Below are 19244 nucleotides of genomic sequence, written 5' to 3' on the forward strand. Positions count from 1 at the left end.
AGAAGGAGGGAGAGGGAGAGAGGGAGAGAGGGAGAGAGGGAGGGAGGGAGAGAGAGGGAGAGAGAGGGAGGGAGAGAGAGGGAGGGAGGGAAGGAGGGAGAGAGAGAGAGGGAGAGAGAGAGGGAGGGGGGAAGGCCATCTTTAAAAGGGAGAAACTGGAGTAGGATGCCCTCCTGCCTCAGACCACCTCAAAGCCAGCCACTCCCCAGTGGCCTCGAAGAAGCGTCTCTTCACATTGCTCTCGTCTGTTCCTGAAGCTCCTTCTAGCTAATGTGACCTGTTTAAGAAGTTCTCATCACCTAATCAGTGCTGAAAGAAATGATTCCTTGAATAAAAGATACCCCCACACAAAGGGGTACCTTTTATTATATTAACAGCTTCACGAAATGCAAACTTATAAGCAATGGGGGCAATGCGACCCCGAGACTGATGAACCTCTACCTGCCTGCTGCTCTCCCGTTAGAGCAGTCAGGCCTTCCTGAGGCTGCAGCCTTAATACAGTTCCTCAGGTTGTGGTGGCCTCCAGCCATAAAATTATGTTTGTTGCTACTTCATCACTGTAATTCGCACCTGCTATGAACTGTAATATAAGTATCTGTGTTTTCTGATGACCTTGGGCGACCCCTATGAATGAAAGAATCATTGAACCCCCAAAGGGGTCTCAACCCACAGGTTGAGAACTGTTGAGTTAGAACCATTAGCTTACACCTCAACTGGAAAGGTGACAGTCCCTTCAGGTCATTTGCAACTGCCATCAAGCTTTGTGTGAGGGCTTGTGGCTATCAGGGATGGGCTCCACAGAGCAGGAAACATATACTCCAAGACAGCAGCCTGATCTCCAGGCCCGCTTCAGGGCAGGGTGGTGTAGGGCACAAGGGCAGGAAAGTACCAATGGGAAGACACATACTCCTCAGCTGTGGGTCCCCCGCACACCTCCAGGGAGCGGATGGTATTGGAAGAGGAGCAGGATTTGGAATGGAGACAGTACTCCAACACTGCAAACGGCATGAGTTTAGGCACACGGGCTGGACGGTGTGGATGAAGGGAAGAAACACATCTGGAAATGCACAGCAGGCTGGAGCTGCTATTCCCGCACGTAGCCACAGCATGCTGGTCTTCAAGAGGACCTGGAGAAACCCAAGATCTGCCTAGACTGGCCCTGTGGCCTTCCCCCCTGAGTGTGGAGAGTCCAGGGGATCAAACAGGGACAGGCGGTTACCTCTGCAGATTCCAGGTAAGTGAAGCAGGACAGGCTCCAGAGCAAAGCCCTGGTCAGACCCTTGTAGACCTCCTACAGGAGGAAGTGCCAGTCCAGGGACCCTTTCCTGACCATAGCGGCTGTCCTGATGTCCTCATCTGTCCTGGGCATAAGCCACACCGTCAGTGCTATGAGGGAAAGCAGGAACAGAAAGCTCCTCCAAGCCATGGAGGCTTGGGCTTGGAAGGTTCCCCAAGAGGAAAAGCAAGTGATACTGTGAGCAGAGAAGATAGCTTCTGTCAGGCCATACTCAATACAGTTAGGAAGCCATGTGTGGTGACACACAAATGGCGGAGCACTCAGGAGTGCTGGCACGAGTTTGAGCCAGCCTGAGCCGCACAATGAGTTCCCAGGTTAGTTTAGACTGCCGAGTGAGATCAAAAAAGAAAAAAAAAATCAATACAGGTAGGATATTTCCAGCCACAGCTATGCACACCTGTCATCCAGCACTCCAAAGACAAAGGCAGAAAAAGACTGGTCAAGGCTAGTCTGGTCTCCATAACAAGACGAAAAATCAAAAGAAATTGAGGACATAGCCACATGACGTCATTTGGCTATGAGAGTCAAGGAAGAGCTCCACCAAGCAACTGGGACAAGACTCTGTAGTCAACACAAAACTGCCTTGGACCCCTGAACCCAGCACGGTTCTGGCAGCAGCTCCAGTTTGTCACCAAGCTAGGTACAGGCACAAGGAATGCTGCTCTTGCCTCAATGTCTTCCACCAACACCAGGATCCATCCTTAAAGACCATCTACCCCTCTTACCCAATAATCAGACTCTGGGCCCCCTCTGTACAACCACTGGGTCACAACAGGGCAAGCGAGTTGATGAGCGTAAGAGCACATTCGGTCAAGAACCCAATCCTGGGCAAGCAGAGGCAGGTGATAAATCAGAAGACGGAAGAGGAGGGGGCTGCTAGGAAGCCAGGCTGATCGGCTCCTATCTGTACATCTTGGGGCTTTTACTTCCTCTCCAGGAGGAACCTGTGGCTTATCTAACTGGTTCATGTCCTTAAGAGCAAGAGGGAAAAGGACACAGAGAGGACACGAGATGGCTTCCCCCGGAATACTACTGAGAGACACCAGTTTAACCCCGATATTTCTAGAGGCCTCCCCAAGATCCTAACCGGAAGATACAGCTCAGAATGACTATTGGTCAGCCTTCAAAAGGAACAATTCCATTTTCAGAAGTCAAAGAATATTAGAAGCGTAGACTGTAACGGCACTTCTTAGGAACTCTGCGAAGCTAGCGAAATGAGGCAGGCTGATTTTTCAGGAAACAGTGAAGAATGAAGCGGGAGAGGGACTAGTTAACACTGCAGAGCCATCCCGGCTCATCTGACTCCAGGACACGCCCCCAGACCAGGTCTCCAGGACGCGGGACGAGCAAGTGCAAGACAGGGCGGAGGAAACTGGACGGACAGGCTACGGGCACAGGAATCGGACAGCGCTCACCACCGGAGATGCCGGTGACAGCTCAGAGAACAGACCCGGGCCACCCACCGCTCACCTTGCACTTGAAGCCGGCGGCGGGCGGCAGGAGTTCCCGCAGCAGGGCCTTGGCCACCTCGCGGCTGGCCTCTTCGCTCACGAAGTGGAGGTTAAGCACCTCGTGCGCCTCGAACTTGGCGAGGCGCAGCAGGGAGCTCAGCGCCACCCGAGCCTTGGCCCGCAGCGGCGCATTGTGCTCCGCCTTGGTGAACATCATCAGCAGGTGGTAGTCCACCGGGACCACCACGCCGCCCTCCAAGCTCTTGGCCTTGGCCCCCGAGGCCGGCGCCGCGGAGCCCCGGGCCAGCTCGGGCGCGGGCGGCGGCGTGGGCGCGGCGGCCCCGGCGCGGGCCTCCTTCAGCCTCTTGGTGGCGCTGGAGAAGGTCTCCCGGCCCGAGCCCAGGTAGTAGAAGGCGCACACCGCCAGCGCCGCGGCCAGCAGCAGCGCGCAGTAGTGCGAGCGCACCGCGCCCAGGCGCGCCATGGCCCGAGCGCACGCAGCTCCGCCTCGGAGGAGGCCCACGCGCCGGAGCCGGCGTCCCAGCAGCGGGGCCCACTCAGAGCAACACTCTACGGCCGCGGCCATGGAGGGGGCGGGGCCGCGCTGCCCGGAGCCAATCGTGAGCGTGGATACCTAAAAGGCGGGGCCAGAGCAGGCTTCGCAGCCGCTAGGTCCTAAATTCCGAGGGATTACACTCCAGATGGTCCGTGCAGATTTTGGCTGTCAGGGTTGAGATGGCTGACACCAAAGCCTGGAAGGCGGGCGTTGGCCAGCTACACTCAGCTCAGTGGGATGAGGAAGGGAATCTGGGTCTTGAAAGAACGCCTCAATATACGATTTGTGAAAATGAATGCTGAACTCCAAAGAGCTAACTTTTCTGTCTACACGTGTTTTCTCCGTCTCTGTGTCTCTCTGTCTTTCTCTCTCTCTCTCTCTCCTTCCCTCCCGCTTTCTCTCTGAAACTCTAGATGCCTCTCCATCACTTAGGAAACTTATTACCTATCGCTGAAACATTTAAATCAGAAGGAAGTTTCTAAGACTTGGTGATATAACAATCATGAAACTGGATTGCATGATTGAAAGAGGTGGAGATAAAAAATGCACACGCGCTCCTGCTTGCGACAGGCAAGCCTTTCCCTGTGGATGGCATTCACCTACCTGCCCCAGCATCAGGCCTTTCCAACTCTGCCCTTTTCAACTTCTGAAAAGCATCCAACCTTTGAAACAGGCCTGGTGGGTTCAACACATACTATTCACCACGGGCAGGGGGACCCCAGAGGGCCACATGAACACAATTTGTAAAGTCACCCGATCCACACGACTCCATGATATGCAGATATTTACAACAGGCCAAAACATGTGATTTCCAAAGCACAACTCAAATTCAGTGAATAATTCAAGTTCTGAGTTGTATTTTCCAAAAGCTCACGGTTGGGAGGCATGGGACAGGATGGCCAGGCCAGCTCTATGGCTACTAACTATTACACACCCAGAGGTTCCCTGGTTACTCTGAAAACAATTATGCCCAGATGTAAAGTAAAGCCAACATTACCATCACAGATAATAAAGACAGTAAGATGCCTGACATTGAATAATTATATCCAGAAGACATTAAACTTTTAAAAAATACATGTAAATATCCATTAGGTATAAAAAAATTTAATAGCCACAACTTTTCTGGGGTGCTTATAAATACTACCCAAAAATCTCTAAATAATTCTGCAACTTGTGCCTTTTAGTCCCCACCCATCAATCAAGTAGGCTCTCTCTCTCTCTCTCTCTCTCTCTCTCTCTCTCTCTCTCTCTCTCTCTCTCCAGTTATTCTACAATTTTTTTAACTAATGATTTAGCCCTTTAATTGATGCCAAAGAAATAAAGCAACTTAAATTAAACCAAAGTCAGGAAAATACTCAAATAATTCTTCACAGAAGTCCTACTCCCTGATGTCTGATAGAAAGAAAGAACCTCAACCAAGGCAGCACTTTCAGTTCCAGAGTTTAACCCTGAGTTGTAGCTTACCACCTCGTATTTGTTGCCCATAAGGAAAATTTAATGTTGTGGCTTAAGTAAATATACCACCACATAAACTGCACGGTGGGCTCATGGCAGCCACTGCGTCACTAAGCTCATCTACACGACCTACTGATCCCAAGCATGAGCGCACCCAGGAGACAGTGAACAAAGGGAAGGAAGCCCCCCCCCCACTCCTGTCTGGTGTGTACTCTAGCAGGGAAAATAGCAAGGAAAAACTCAGGTGTGGGTAAGCGGCCTTTCCTCAGCTTAAAATCCACGCACTTTGTGTATCACAACATGGCTATATAGACAGAATCCTGATGTGCACAGTTAACTCAAGGAGTAAAGTTTAACCTTGGCCAAAGCATGTAATTCCTGAGCAGGTATCAGGCAGCTGGTTTTTCCTGTAGCATACTTTCTGGATGTACTTCAGCCCATGGCTTATGGTCTCCAAACTCCTCCTGTCTAGTGTGGGGGTTTTAACCATCCTCCGTGACTCTGACAGCCACCTATAGATCACCTAGTCCATGTTTCTTTGATGAATAGACTCCAAGAGAACTGTGATTTTATATATCTGTTTCCTCTACTGAACACAACATCTGCTACACTGAGAAAGCCTTTAGAATACTCACCTACCAAACCAGCATCTCACTTCTAGGAGTTTATCCTTGTACCAAAGAAAGCACAATAGACCAAAATATTTAGCCCTAACAGTCACAGTGATCTGGGAAGCAGAAGCCACAGTGCTTGAGTTCAGAGCCAGCTGGTAGTTCAAGCCACTGTGTATGGCTGTGGTCCTGTGTGACTAAGGCCCTGGCTCCTAAAGATTTCTCTCTTAGAGCTAGATTTCTAATAGCAAAAGGATTAGTGTTAAGCAACCACCAAAGAAATGCTTAAGCAGGTAATATAGTGCAGTCATTGAAAATGATAGATTCAGAGGCAGGAAGATCTCTGATTTCAAGGCTGGCCTAGTCTGGCAAGTTCCAGCCTAGCCAAGGCTAGCATAAGACCATGTCTCAAAAACAAACAAAAACCCTGATGTGTTCAGCAACTGCACACAGATAATTTTTTTAATATAGAGAAAACCTATACATTTTAAGAGACATATCAGCCAACTACAGAGTATGAACATTGGTGAACTGACTTGGAAAAGCCATATTTGAGACAACTGGAAAGATCTGATAATTTTATGCAGTTAAGGAAGTGTTATTTCATTATACAAGATCCTTTCAAAGATTCATACTAAATGATCTGGAATTTGGTCCCAGGGTTTGGAGGTGGAGGAGGGGAGGGGCTCTAAGAAAAGGAAAATGTTGCCAATGAGCCTGTGACTAAAAATTACTTTGGTATCTGAAATTTTACCAAATTTTTAAAATATTCCCCATCTAAGTAAAATAAGATCATAAAGCAGTATTGTTTGCTCTATCATCAGTGCACACCAACTGAAGGTCCAGATGGGCTGCTATACCACGGCAGCGGCTTCCCGACCAGCGTCCGTCAAAGAGAATGGAATCTATGACCCACCCTGCCCTGAACAACAGTCATTAGGCACATGTGGCTGCTGAGTTCTCAAGGTGCCACATGTGCCGAAAGACTTAACTCATCATGGCCTAATTTTATTTTGGATTTGTACAGACTGGGCAAACAGCTCAGGCAATACAGTGCCTGCCACACAGCACAAGGTGCATCCACATGTGGTCACCAGAACCCGACTCTCCAAGTCTGGCCACGCTGGCACATGCTTGTAAACTCAGAATGGCCCCTGTAGAGGCAGAGGTAGGATCCTTGGGGCTTATTGGTCATCTGGCCTAAGTGACAAGTTACAAGCCATCCAGAGACCTTTCCTCAAATAACATATAACCTGTGCCTGAGGAGTGACACTGAAGGACACACATGCACATATATTCACATACATGCACCCACAAACACATAAGCATGCACACACATGCACATGAAATTAACAAGCGACTTTGTAGCCAGTGGATTCCATTTTGGACAGCACAGGTAAGTAACAGAATTAGAAATGGTTTTCCTTACACTGAGCCTTGTTTTCTAGGTGAGGTTTCTGACTGCTGGTTTGCCTGTCTGGAGCAGGCTCATGTCGCCTCTACTGGCATGCTAAGATTACGAGCACACACATCAGACCTAGCCCTTGTCTGTGACTTAGACTTTATTTTAGCAGTGATGATGGTTTTGCAAAACAAAACAAACCAGAAAAGAATAAGAAAAGAAAACGGGCTGTTTGCCTTCATTTAAAAACACTTGCTGCCAGTTCTCCTTAGAGACTACTCTGAAAATGAAATGCAGGGTTATAAGAATGATCAATCATTCAGGGTCTGGGACCGAGCTCTGCTTGTGGGTCTGCTCTTCAGCTCTAAGTTCCTTCCATCCCATTCACACAGAAGCGGGGTTTTGTTAACTAAAAGGATGGAAGTGTGCTGGGTTGCCAAGATTAGGAATTCCAACGGACATAGCAACTACAATGGGAAAGTCTCTTAAAACAAAAAAGTCTGTGGTCTTTAGTGTACAACGTAGGGGCTGCACCATCTCTTGAATCAGGGAGAAGATATTTTAAGTATCTACATGGATTTCTGAACTGAAGTGATCAGCAAATAGGATCAACAAGGACCTCCATAACCTGACAGGTGGAAAAGCCAAACTGGGCCTCAGCTAGAGCACATCTGAGACTGAATCCAACAGAGTTCAAAAGAAGTTGGAGCATTTATAACAACTGTGCCAGAAGTGAGATATTTTTATTGACTTAATATTGTAAATTTTCAGCATACAAAGTAATCAAGTATATTTACAATTCTTACATAATGTACATTTTAGAATAACTATAAAGATAATGTACTTTGTTCCATTTACAATGACAAACTACAGTAAAACTACATTCATTAATTAGATACAAATTCTCTACATACTAATAAAAAGCAATGGAGTGTTGGTTACATACTCTTACATCCTTTTCACAGGTAGCAAGAGATAGTACATGTGATCAGCCTTGATGACCGGAATGATCCAGAAATTTCACAGAGCAAAGTAAACATATATTTTAAAGGAACTTGTCATTTCCAAGAGCTAACCTTCAGTCTTCGTGTAAAATAGTGCTAAAAATCTCGATAACACAGCAAGCTTTCCCTGTTAAAAATTAATTACTACCCCAAATAAGGTTGGGGAATGAGATAGATCTAGAAAATAAGATAGTGAGAAGATCAATACGAAGAAAAATTGTATTTAATTGAATCTTTCTTTGTCCACATGATCCCCCTCTACGTAAACAGAAGAAGAAGATGCCCACAAGAACCCCCCTGGGAGGTGGCAGGGATCAGCCAGGCCGAAGCCAGCCCCCCTTTTATAATTGGTTTTCATTAGAAAACATTACAGGGTAATAAATGGTGAGTTTAACTTTCTAAGATTTTCCTTTTATTAATGTTTTGTATTGTAAAAGAAAATGTAGACTTTTCTACAATTTGATGCTTTCAAATTCCAATCTATTCCTTTAAACTCCATAATGAGGTTCTCCAGAGTATCTGAAGTCTCCTGTCCAAAGGCAGGGAAAGCTGCTGTTTTTCAGGGATCCTTTCAGGACACTGATGCTTTGAAAGCATACGGTAGACCTGGGTCATGGTCGGCTCTGCCTCCAACTAATAATGCAAGTGACCATCTCTGCAAAACAAGAGGAGCAGGCTGGGGATGGAGACACAGACAAGGCTGACAGTCACAGACCATGGCGGTCTCAGAAGTCCTCCCGTGACACCAGGAGACGAAGGGTGGCAGGAAAGTCCAGCCTAAGTCATAACACGAACAAAGGGAGGGTTATAGTTCCCTTTGCTTCATCATTCACTTTGTCAGAGGCCCTGGACCCAAGAAGGAACATGAACTGAAGGTAGTACGGATATAGGGTTTCATTAAAAACAAAAACAAAAAACCACATTTTCTAGTCCTGCTAATGGTCAAAATGCAACCACACAAAGAGTTAATTTAAATGGGTGATCTAGGAATGTTCAATTACTCAAAGTGGGTAGCAGTTTAGTTTTAAACACAGATTGGCTTATAATCATACCTAATATGCAGACAATTTTATTTTTAAATATTGCTAACATGATCACAAGTTTAAGTTTTGTAAAATGTGAGCATATATATTTTTTCCCCAAAATGCACCTTTGATGTACTAAAGTACAAGTTGCAAGCTGAATTACTTTGGGGGAAGTAAATACCAGAATTCACTAAACTACAAAGAACACCAGCGTCAATTAGTTAGGTACACTGTAATGCTGGAATTAATCTTTGAGGTCTGTGTTAAAAATAAATTTGAAATTTTGGAAATCTTAAATATGCGATGCAATGACGCCTGGTCAATGGCTGCTGCTTGATCACCTTTATCTACATCCACGGAAAAGCTGCGCTTAACGAGCCCTTCAGAGTGCCTCTATTCTTTTACATCAGTGAGAGCATGGAAAAGAACTAACAGATGAATAATAAAGAATGAAACTACCATCAGCACGTCCGTCCTGGAGAGACCGCAGGGCAACCAGAACAAGCAGCCAGCACTGGGTGTGCCCATCTCTCTAATGCATGGACCGGAATGCCTCCACATGTCACAGAAAGCTATCAGCGAGCACAGCAGAACGCATCTAAGAGCCGGCCTCCTTTGAAACTGTTCATTAAAAGCCTCGACACACCCCAGTCCTTTCTCTCATTCAGTTTGTCATGACATCGAGAAAATGAAGTAAGCCACAGCAATGTAGTCTTGTATTGCCAGCCTCTACACAGTACTAAGTGATGTAGCTAAATCTGAATTCTAAAGAGATTCAGAACCATCATAATCTTTAAGGCATTTCACTTGAATCTTTAAGGCTTAAAAAAAAAAAAAAACTCTCTAGTCATTAAAGGGCAGAAGACACCACTGACTGCCACAGCAGGGAGGCAGCAGGTCTGGAGGAACTACCCCCAGCAGCAGAACCAAAGGGAGCCCAGGGAGCCCCACCTACACCTTCACGCATGAGGGAGGAGCTCCAGGAGCAACCAAGGAGCACCTCGGAAGAGGTGGGCTTTCTTCCCTATCTTTAGCCTGGTTCTCTTCTTTGAGCATGTTTTAGGACAATACATTTCAAAGTACATACCAATTAAAATATCACACATGAGACCTTTGCCTTTATTTAAATGCCTACAAGGCCAGATGACTTGCAAATCTGAGGGGTGACAGCAAAGACAAAAATCCTTTCAGCCTGTGGAAGTTCGCACTTCCTCAGAAACAAATCACAAGGGTCTTATCCTTAATGTGTGGTGGCTTACTAAATATGCACTGCATGCTTGCAACTTGGTCGAATTATGGGACCCAATCTGGGTGGCAAATTTATTTCAATATAACTTCTACTTAGATTCTGATTTATATTTAATTAAAATAAAGCTCTATATACTGTGGGGAAAATGTTCAAGTTTTTACTTAATTAACTATAATTTTACATGCATTTCAAAATGTTTCTGTGAAGCTGAGTATCAATGCTACTTACAAACAGCTTGCAAAGAGTAAGTGTCATCAACAGTGCTGGCAATGAGCTACAAGGCAGCTCCTTCACCCCGTCCTTCGACAAGACATCAACCAATCAATCAGAGGTGAGACTGGACAAACTATATCACATGTGCATAATTTTGGAACTCAAAATGACTTATTTCACTTAATTCTAAAGCTATATACAAGATACAATTTAAAGAATGTATACTGTTGTATAGTACACAAGATAAATGTAGAAAAAAATAAAAGGACTTTATTGCTGGTAAATTTTAGTATAAACAAGAAAAAAATTAGCTTTCTCTCCCATTACATGGAGATTTTTCTTTCACCAGAGTAACAACAGTAAAAAATATATATCTTAAAATGAATTAATTCCAAATATAAAAATGCCCTAAAATATTATCTTTGACATCACCGTGTTTTGAAGAAAGCCCAATTTTGCAATAGCCAACTTCTGAAATCTGGTTTTATTATAGTGGCGATCTGTCAAGGTTTCAGGAAATCAACCTGACAACAGAAGCTGAGCTAGGATTCTTGGTGACTGAAGAAAGAAAACAGTAAGCTTCTTTCCACTGTAAGACGAAATGAATCGAAAGAGTAAAGTGTGCTCCACTCACATGGCAGCCATGGTGCTAGAGACTGGGGGACAAGGGCACCTCAGAGTGAGAGAGGGGCAAACTCACTGGGGGGTGGGGGTGGGGTAGGAGGGGCCTCCGCTGAGCTACCAGAAAACGCACATACCTATGTCTGAGCCACCGACTGTTATAAGGACAGCTATAGAAAAGACGCATGCTCCAAGCAGGTAAGATAACAGGCTCCCACCTGATGCAGACACGGTGACTGAATGTTCCCAGGGGAACCAGAGTCCCACCCACCACGGCAAGGATGGAGAGGTCTAGCAATGTAGCACCTCAGAACTCAGAGATGCCTTTGATACAACTTTATATAAGAGCACAACCCATTGAAAAGACTTCTTTCTTCTTAAATAAAAGAGGAACTATAGAGGATTTCTCCCTTTCCCAATTATGAGAGACCTTGTTCTCACTTAAAAAATCCAAATGAACGGGCACCATTTTTTCAAACAATTCAATGTCTACCAAAATTAAGTGGAATTAAAGAAGTAAAAAGGGTTTCTGGCTGCAGACGTTAAGAATTCACCAAATTTCATAGTTTCCCCTGTTAAAAGGATCAGAACTTCTGTGAATCTTGCTGGAAACGATTGAGTTTCTCTGGATTATTGGATGCCATTTGAGAAAAATCACGAAAAATATCCTGGTAAGTTTCATCACCTGTATGAAAGGAAAATAAAGATACTGTTAAAATGTATTCAGTTCAGATATTAATGAAACAATGTTCAATTTTACTCATACAACTTTGAGACTCATTACATCTCATTAAAGTTTTGTCCCAATATTATGTTTTGAAGGAAAAAGGTCAGCTAACAACAATGCCAGAAAAGTGTGTAAGAAAGGGAAGGCTATACCTGAGAGAAGGGTCTCAGACGCGCCGCAGAGGGAAGCTCAGAGAGAGAGGAGCGAGACGCAAGCGTTTGAAAGCAATGCGAAGAAACACAATCATTAGCACACGAAAGAAGAGAGGTTATTTGAAATGAAGTAAACAGCACATTTTGTAAGAAAATACTGTCTTGGATAAAAGTTAAAGAAATGAGTAAAGCCGGGTACTAGTGAAGGTTCTGATGAACACCTGTTACTAAGGTGATGGGCTGGCCAGACATCAGGCAGGACAAGCTTCACACACTATCATCAACCAGGAGCACTTTACACTGAAATAGTTGTTTGTAAAAAGTAGTTCACACATGCTTTGGGGTTTAGAACTAATGTATCTGATCCATTGTTTACTAAACTCAGTAAATCAAAAGGCCAGAATGTGACCATGAAACCAGAGCTCCACACCATCTCCTGACTTATGAGCAAGAATACTATGCAAAACGGGAAAGGAAACCTGAGAATCTGTTCACATGTGTGCACACTCAACACTCTTGCGGAGATGTATATTATAGATAAGGACATTATAACAAGCAGGACACAATTTCTCTTGCTGAGGAACTATATACATACATACAGATTAACCCTCGAAGGAGAAATCTTATTTTGGGATGATGCATTCCTCAAGATGCTGCCTGCTCAGCATGACCTTGGTACAGACTCCTGGCATGCTTCTCTTCACTTTAGCATGAAACACTATTCTGTGTGATTCTTGTCACCACATAGTTTTATCGTTCCCCTAAGACACCATGTGTCCCATTTAATGACAATCTTGTTATTAAGTTATTGTTAACAGTAGAGTAAACCTGACAAGTCGTTGAAAACAAGATTGTGGAAGACACAGGTGTTATACCAAAAGCTAGAGACTTAGAAAATGACTGAGAGGCAGATAAGTCTAGTAAAAAGACCTAAAAACAGAATGCACAGGTTTTAATAAGATGAGGTTAGTACTCTTAACATTTAGTGCCTTTTAACATTTAGTCTATGCAAAAAGCAATTTATGAGAATCCTGGAAACTTAATCGTTACACGAAATAATTAGCTGAGCCCAATCAATCTACTTTAAAATGGGAAACTACAGTGAGAAAGGCCTCTCCCAGGCCGGCTGGAGGCCAGGAAAGGCTCGCACACCACGACTGAAGTACACTAAAGGCTATTCCACTGTCCAGTTATGCACATGACAAACTACAGCCCATTCCTGGGCTGGGCCATCCTACTGGACGCAAAATAAACTGAGAGGAGAAGGGCGCAGCGTTAAATGACAGTTAACAAACCATACAAAATAGTTTAATTTTTTTCTCTTTTTAGATGTTGAATTAAAATATGTAAAATATTTATTGTAAACATTATAAATATTTTAAAATACTATTCAGATAGTCTAGAATTTTACTTTCCAAGAAAGTGTAAAGTGCAGATTATAATACAAAAATACCACATTGGTTTTACCATTCAACACCAGAAGTAACATAAAAGGCACGCATTATATATTCAGGAAGAAACAGGAGGCGGATCTAGCAGACGCTGACACCAAGTCATTCACAGATAGCACCAGATGAGCGTTCTCAAGTATTACAACAGTACAATGGCAATATATGGCTTCTACATTCAGTGATGCATATTCTGTGTAGCGAGCTGTTTTTCTTTATGATTTTCTAGTGTTTGATTTTAAATCACCTAGTACATATTATACAAGTACATTTTTAGTAAAACCATTGTACCATGCAAAACTGATTCTAAGACCTTCCAGTCACTGGAGTAATTGAACACGTTCTTGGAGGAGAGCGTGGTGCTGTGATCATCATCGGTTTCACGGACTGCAAACATTTAAGAGTTCGTACAATACAAAAGGAAGTTTCTAGTTTCACACACAAAACTTAGTAAATTCAGTTTTTTAAAGTTAATAATGCACTATTAGTATGCTACCTTCCTTAGACCTCAAAATGTGTCGTCAAAAGCAACAATCGTGATTTACTTAAAATAGCCAACACAAAGTGAACTTCATTATCTAAACTTTAAGGAGAATTTTAATCACTTGAAAAATTTCCCAAGGCAAATCTAATTTGTCTGAACTAGAACACATAAACGAGATTCTGGGATACATTATCCTAGAATCTTCCTATTAATACACTGAACAGCTCACTACAAAAAACAGCTAAGCATATTATTTAAATTACTTAACCACATTTTTTTCCCATTCAGAAAGTTCAAGTGTTTTATGTGCCTGAACAATTCTGAAGTTTTAAAATATATACTTCTGTGTTTCCACTGACAGTTTAAATTCACTTTTAGTTTTTGGTATTCAGAATATTCATCACAACTGCAGTTAGGCTGACTGAAAGGGCTCAGTGACCTCACTACTGAAATGAATGTGACACCCACCCTCTGTGACCACAGGCATCATCTTGTCCCACTTGTTGGGAGTATTTTCCTCCTACAAATGATTGGAGAGGTTCCAGAAGCTACATGTTTACATGACCAGAAGTGGCCCCCTAATGCAGTGACTGGCTGAGAACCTGCTGACCCTGACCCAGAACTGGAACAGGAAGCACCTAACTGATGCCCGCCATTGAGAGCAATGTGTGCTATCCCTTACCTGGCCAGGCCTCCTAAGAGTTCGAGGCTGCTGAAGGAGAATCCACCTTCCTTTTAGAAGCTGTTTGCTCTTAATACTACCATCCATGAAAAATGGGAGTCCACAGGGTTATAGATACTAAAGTTTAGAAATGAGGTTCCTTAGATATAAGTCCATGATTGCTAAGCATTATAACTGAGTCCTTTAAATAACAGGCCTGTCACGACCAACAGACTGACAATTGCTGTGCCTACGAACCACCCAGAGTTCTGGTGTTTTTCCTTCCTATGGCTAGGAAGCAGTCAGGCAGAGTCTGCAGGCAAAGAGCTGCTGCTGGAGCCAGGCACATCTGCTGTGCCAGGAAGGACTCAGATGGGACAAGGACCAGAGAGCACAGATGCTCACCACGCCACCTGCACACCCCTCAACTAGTCACCTTTAAACACTGGGCCCTAAAACTGAGCTTCAACTCTAATTATTTTCAAGATATTTTTCAAATAGTTTCTTTTAATCTTATTTTTAACCTGGCATTGCTGGCAGAATTAATACTTTTTAACTTCTAAATTAAAATTTGAAGATGGTTCAAAAACGTTTTAAAGTGAGGCCTGTTTTCAGGTTTTCATTAAAGTTGAAAAAGAAATCTTTTCCTACTGATACCTGAAGTTGCTATCCTTACACACAACAGCACATGGACCACAGTGAAAGGGGCATCCGAGCACTCCTGGGTGACACAGAAGAAACTCAAGCCAACAGGAAGGTCCTGACCTTGCAAGTTCCCACCCTAGGGCAAGGGGACCACTGACTGCTGGCCTCTGACCTCGGACTCACCAGCTGGGCAGGCATAGTGAAACACCTTAAGGAAGGTGTAGCCGGCTTAACAGTTACCTTTACAGTTTCAGGAAAATACAAATATGACAACTTACAACCTTGCAGTTCAGGGCTGCCTCACAAATGTCATTTTCTTTGATAAATTTTTATTCAAAGTGCTTAAATGCAAAGGCCTCAGAAGTGGCCCTGTAATACTATCATTTAAAGATATGTTACAAAATTAGAACTTATTTAAGAGCTAACACCCAACTCTGAAACAAATGTGTGAAATCCAGAGTTAATGCTGAGTCTGACCCGTATTAGCACACTCATATCTCAGAGCATCCTGACCTAGCGGTTCTGCGAGCCATAGGATTAAAGTACAACACCCTAGGGTTAGAAGTATCTATCTGACCCAGGCCCTTTCTTCTTCCTTATTATATCAGGCCAAAAATAAATAGTAAATACAGTCCTCTGAGGAGAAAAAAATGGCCTCACACTGACACAGTTATAGATTACTGTATCACATACTGACATAGTTAGAGATTACTATAGTTAAACTCAGTGGCTGAAGATAACAAAAGTACAGAAATTTCAAAATATGCTTCAGCAGGAATGAGAGATGCTATCACCAGGCCACTTCAAAAATAATAATATAAATATTCATTTTCATAAAACAATTATATTTTATAAAACAAATAAGCTCATTGCAAAGTGAATGTCTTTCTGTAGTACTTGAGTCATAAATTCCTGAAATGGTTAGTAATATGTGTATGAATATAAAGCAGATTACATACACTCAAATTCATGAACTGGAATGCATGTCATTTCTTGTGCAGATGGCTAACCAGCATGTGTCCATCAAACAGAAGAGTTTTATCAACTTTTCTTCCTTTTCTTACACCATGACCCACAGGTGACGATCACTCAAGATAAACACTGAGGTGATCATGATTTGACATTTGTCTCATAAGTCTACCTCACCATCAGCTTCACAGAACACTGTTCTAAATATATCTACCTATCCCAGCAAATAGGGCACGATTGCCTGGGGCAAAACTATGGATAAAATCCAGCCTTTCTAACTAATTCTATACCCATTGTGAACTTTCAACTTACTGCTAAGTTTTTACTTTAAATCTACAACTCATTCTTAGATTGGAATACAAAACACATCAATAAACCTTTTCTTGGTATTTTCCATACTAACTTTTTATATACAAAACACATGGTGATTTGTTTCCCTGAACACAATGTATAGAAATTCCCTGAATAACAAAAAGAAAAACATTTTGTTCTGTTCACTGGCCAGCTAACGAGAATCCTTTTGGAAGCTGCTCTCTGCTGCAGTGCGTGAGAGCCTGGTGGTCAGCACCCTCCCCATGGAATGCTCCTGGAAGACATCTGTACAGCAGACAAGGGCTCCAGCAGCCAGAGCTGGCTGGATACAGTAAGTACGAGTGTACCGAAATAGAAACAGGAGTTTGTGGAAAGGCCCAGGATTAGCCACCCAGGAATTCAGTAAGTACAGTACAGAAGCTAACAGCTCACAATTTACAAGTACATTATAAAATGTCTATAATATCACATCAGTTAGCTAAGGAACTATGAGTCTTCCAATTGTAAACTGATAAATTCCTGAATGCACTTTTTATACTGCATTTCAGTATGATTGTTAGTAGAATATTGACCTGGCTGTCCATAAAGTCCTTCTGATTCCCGCATTTCCTCATTCATTCTTGCTAAGCGTAACCTAGAATGAAAGAAGAAGAGCTCTTAGAGGAAGTCACACAAGTACACATGGACAAATGAGCTACATAGACAGTTAGTACATGCGCCAGTACAATTACTACTTTACCGGCGACTGTCAGTGTAAAACTGTGCATTGGACCAGCAATCTGCAGTACAAAAACAACCATGTCTCACCTTCATTCATATAACCCTCATGAGCAAATAGTGAATGATTCTTATTTATGCTGGGTGCCTACAATCCTTTCAGGTTGCTTCCTCCAGTCTTTAGAGAATTCCTAGCTGCTATAACAACCTGCTGAAATTATTGCTTGTACAGTGGGGAAGCGATAGCCTGCCACAGTTCATTAGCATACCCCGAGTGAGATAGTTCTCAACACATAAGCAATTTGTTCTGTCTAAATAATGGAATATATTTTGATATATAATCTGTAGTAAGTGACTAAGGGTTACCAAAAGTTTCCCAGGGTTACCATACTGCTCATACATTCTTTGGGAGTTATTAACCCTCAAAATAGAAGACAGGAGCTGGGCATGGTGGCGCACGCCTTTAATCGCAGCACTTGTGAGGCAGAGGCAGGTAGAGTTCTGAGTTTGAGGCCAGCCTGGTCTACAAAGTGAGTTCCAGGACAGCCAGGGCTACACAGAGAAACCCTGTCACAGAAAACCAAAAAAAAAAAAAAAAAAAAAAGGAAGACAGGCAACATTGGATTAAAAACAATTATTTCCTCATTTTCTGAAAACAAAACTACGCAATACAGAAGGCATTCTCTGTAGTGCCTGCCTGTCCCTCTAGGCCACCACACTGCCTGCAGCCTCGCCAGAGCCCTCACGCTCTCTTCCGAAAGCTCCAACTGGCGACATCAGTGTCTGTCCCTGACATCCCCTAACCTCTCCCGTTAGCTAGCGTGTGAACTAAGGACGGCTTCGAAGTATTCCTTTGCTGTGTGGACGCTCTGAAAGGGCTCTAGACTATTTGGCTTCAATTGTCCACTTAACGTGGGCCAGAGTTATCTGAGAGAATCTCGAATTGGGGGTTGTCTGGATCAGACCAGCCTGTGTGCATGTTTGTAGGGCATTTTCTTGTTGCTGATCGATATAGGTGGCAACAGCCTTCCCAGGAACAATAACCCCTCCCTCCTCCCTGGTCTGAGTCTTATTGGCTAGAGCTTGGCCGAGGTGGAACATCACAGTTCCTCTGAACTGAGAGCAGAATGGACAGGGGTGTTTCTACTCAAGATGAGAGGGATCACCAAGTCTCAGCTTCCTTAGCCTGAATGGAACCATCATGTGTTACTTAAAACCTGCTTCCATCAGCCTCATGAAATGAATATCACATTTCTAAAAATAACCCAAACATTCAAAAACACATATTCTGTATAAAAAATAATCATGTGTCCATATGAACAATTTGTTTAAATGACTGCTGTCCCTCCAGCCTAATAAGCCTCTACTCCTCAATCAATAGAATCAAATTCCCCTTTGCTCCACCCATGCCAATCTTAGCTCTGTACTGTATTAAACAGAAGAGAGAGCACTGGGGGCAATCATGGCTTCTGTTTCTATTGCTCTGGCAGTACAGCAGAAGTGGCCAAGAGTCCAGGCATTAGAGCAGAAATTCTATTATGAAGTTCTAGCTTTCACATTTATTAATTCCTCGAATTTTCGGAGGTGAGTGTCCTTGTCTAGAGAGCGAGGATAATAAGAATAATGGCTTCACAGAGTTACTGGGAGAAACAAGCAAACCTGCATCTTCGAATGCATATCCTCCAGTATACCCAGAGGAGCAGCACAGACAACATGGACTGAAGGCTCCCAGAGCTTGGTGTTTAATCCCAGAACTCGGAAGGCAGAGGCAGGAGGACCTCTGCAGTTCAAGGCCAGCCTGGTCTACACACAGAGCTCCAGGACAGTCATGACCATTTGAATAAGCCACATGCAGTATGGAATAGGTACGAAGGGGACACTTACAGGGTTACTATGTCAGCATTGGCTGCTTCCACGGCGATACTCAGAGGGTCCTTCCCCTCCTCGTCAGTGGCATGTTGATTGGCACCTCGCTTGAGGAATAAGCACACCTGCCTGTTTAAAGGAACAGCATTTCAGAGACAGTATGAAGACAAAAACATCCATTTCACCTTCAAAACTAAAAAGTTCTACCTAACTTAAACAACACTTTATTCAAAAATTCTTTTTTTGTCTTTGTTTGTTTGTTTTTTGTTTTTTTTTTTCCAAGACAGGGTTTCTCTGTGTAGCCCCGGCTGTCCTGGAACTCACTTTGTAGACCAGGCTGGCCTCGAACTCAGAAATCTGCCTGCCTCTGCCTCCCAAG

At 43.5% G+C, this 19244-nt stretch overlaps 2 protein-coding genes across 2 annotated transcripts in view; both read right to left on the minus strand.

Moving 5' to 3' along the window:
* The window catches only part of Xxylt1 (xyloside xylosyltransferase 1), a 116458-nt gene extending 113144 nt beyond the window's left edge, over positions 1 to 3314 (minus strand). The window contains exon 1 of the mRNA XM_021209669.2: positions 2768 to 3314. Coding sequence (XP_021065328.1) covers positions 2768 to 3232 — 465 coding nt within the window. The 5' untranslated portion in view covers positions 3233 to 3314. The remainder of the gene's footprint in view (positions 1 to 2767) is intronic.
* A 4180-nt stretch (positions 3315 to 7494) lies between these two features.
* The window catches only part of Acap2 (ArfGAP with coiled-coil, ankyrin repeat and PH domains 2), a 109228-nt gene continuing 97478 nt past the window's right edge, over positions 7495 to 19244 (minus strand). The window contains exons 21-23 of the mRNA XM_029544762.1: positions 18884 to 18994; positions 16855 to 16916; positions 7495 to 11569 (exon numbers count right to left, since the gene is read on the minus strand). Coding sequence (XP_029400622.1) covers positions 11469 to 11569; positions 16855 to 16916; positions 18884 to 18994 — 274 coding nt within the window. The 3' untranslated portion in view covers positions 7495 to 11468. The remainder of the gene's footprint in view (positions 11570 to 16854; positions 16917 to 18883; positions 18995 to 19244) is intronic.

This window comes from Mus pahari, chromosome 12 (assembly GCF_900095145.1).
Source record: "Mus pahari chromosome 12, PAHARI_EIJ_v1.1, whole genome shotgun sequence".
NCBI classification, from domain to species: Eukaryota; Metazoa; Chordata; class Mammalia; order Rodentia; family Muridae; genus Mus; species Mus pahari.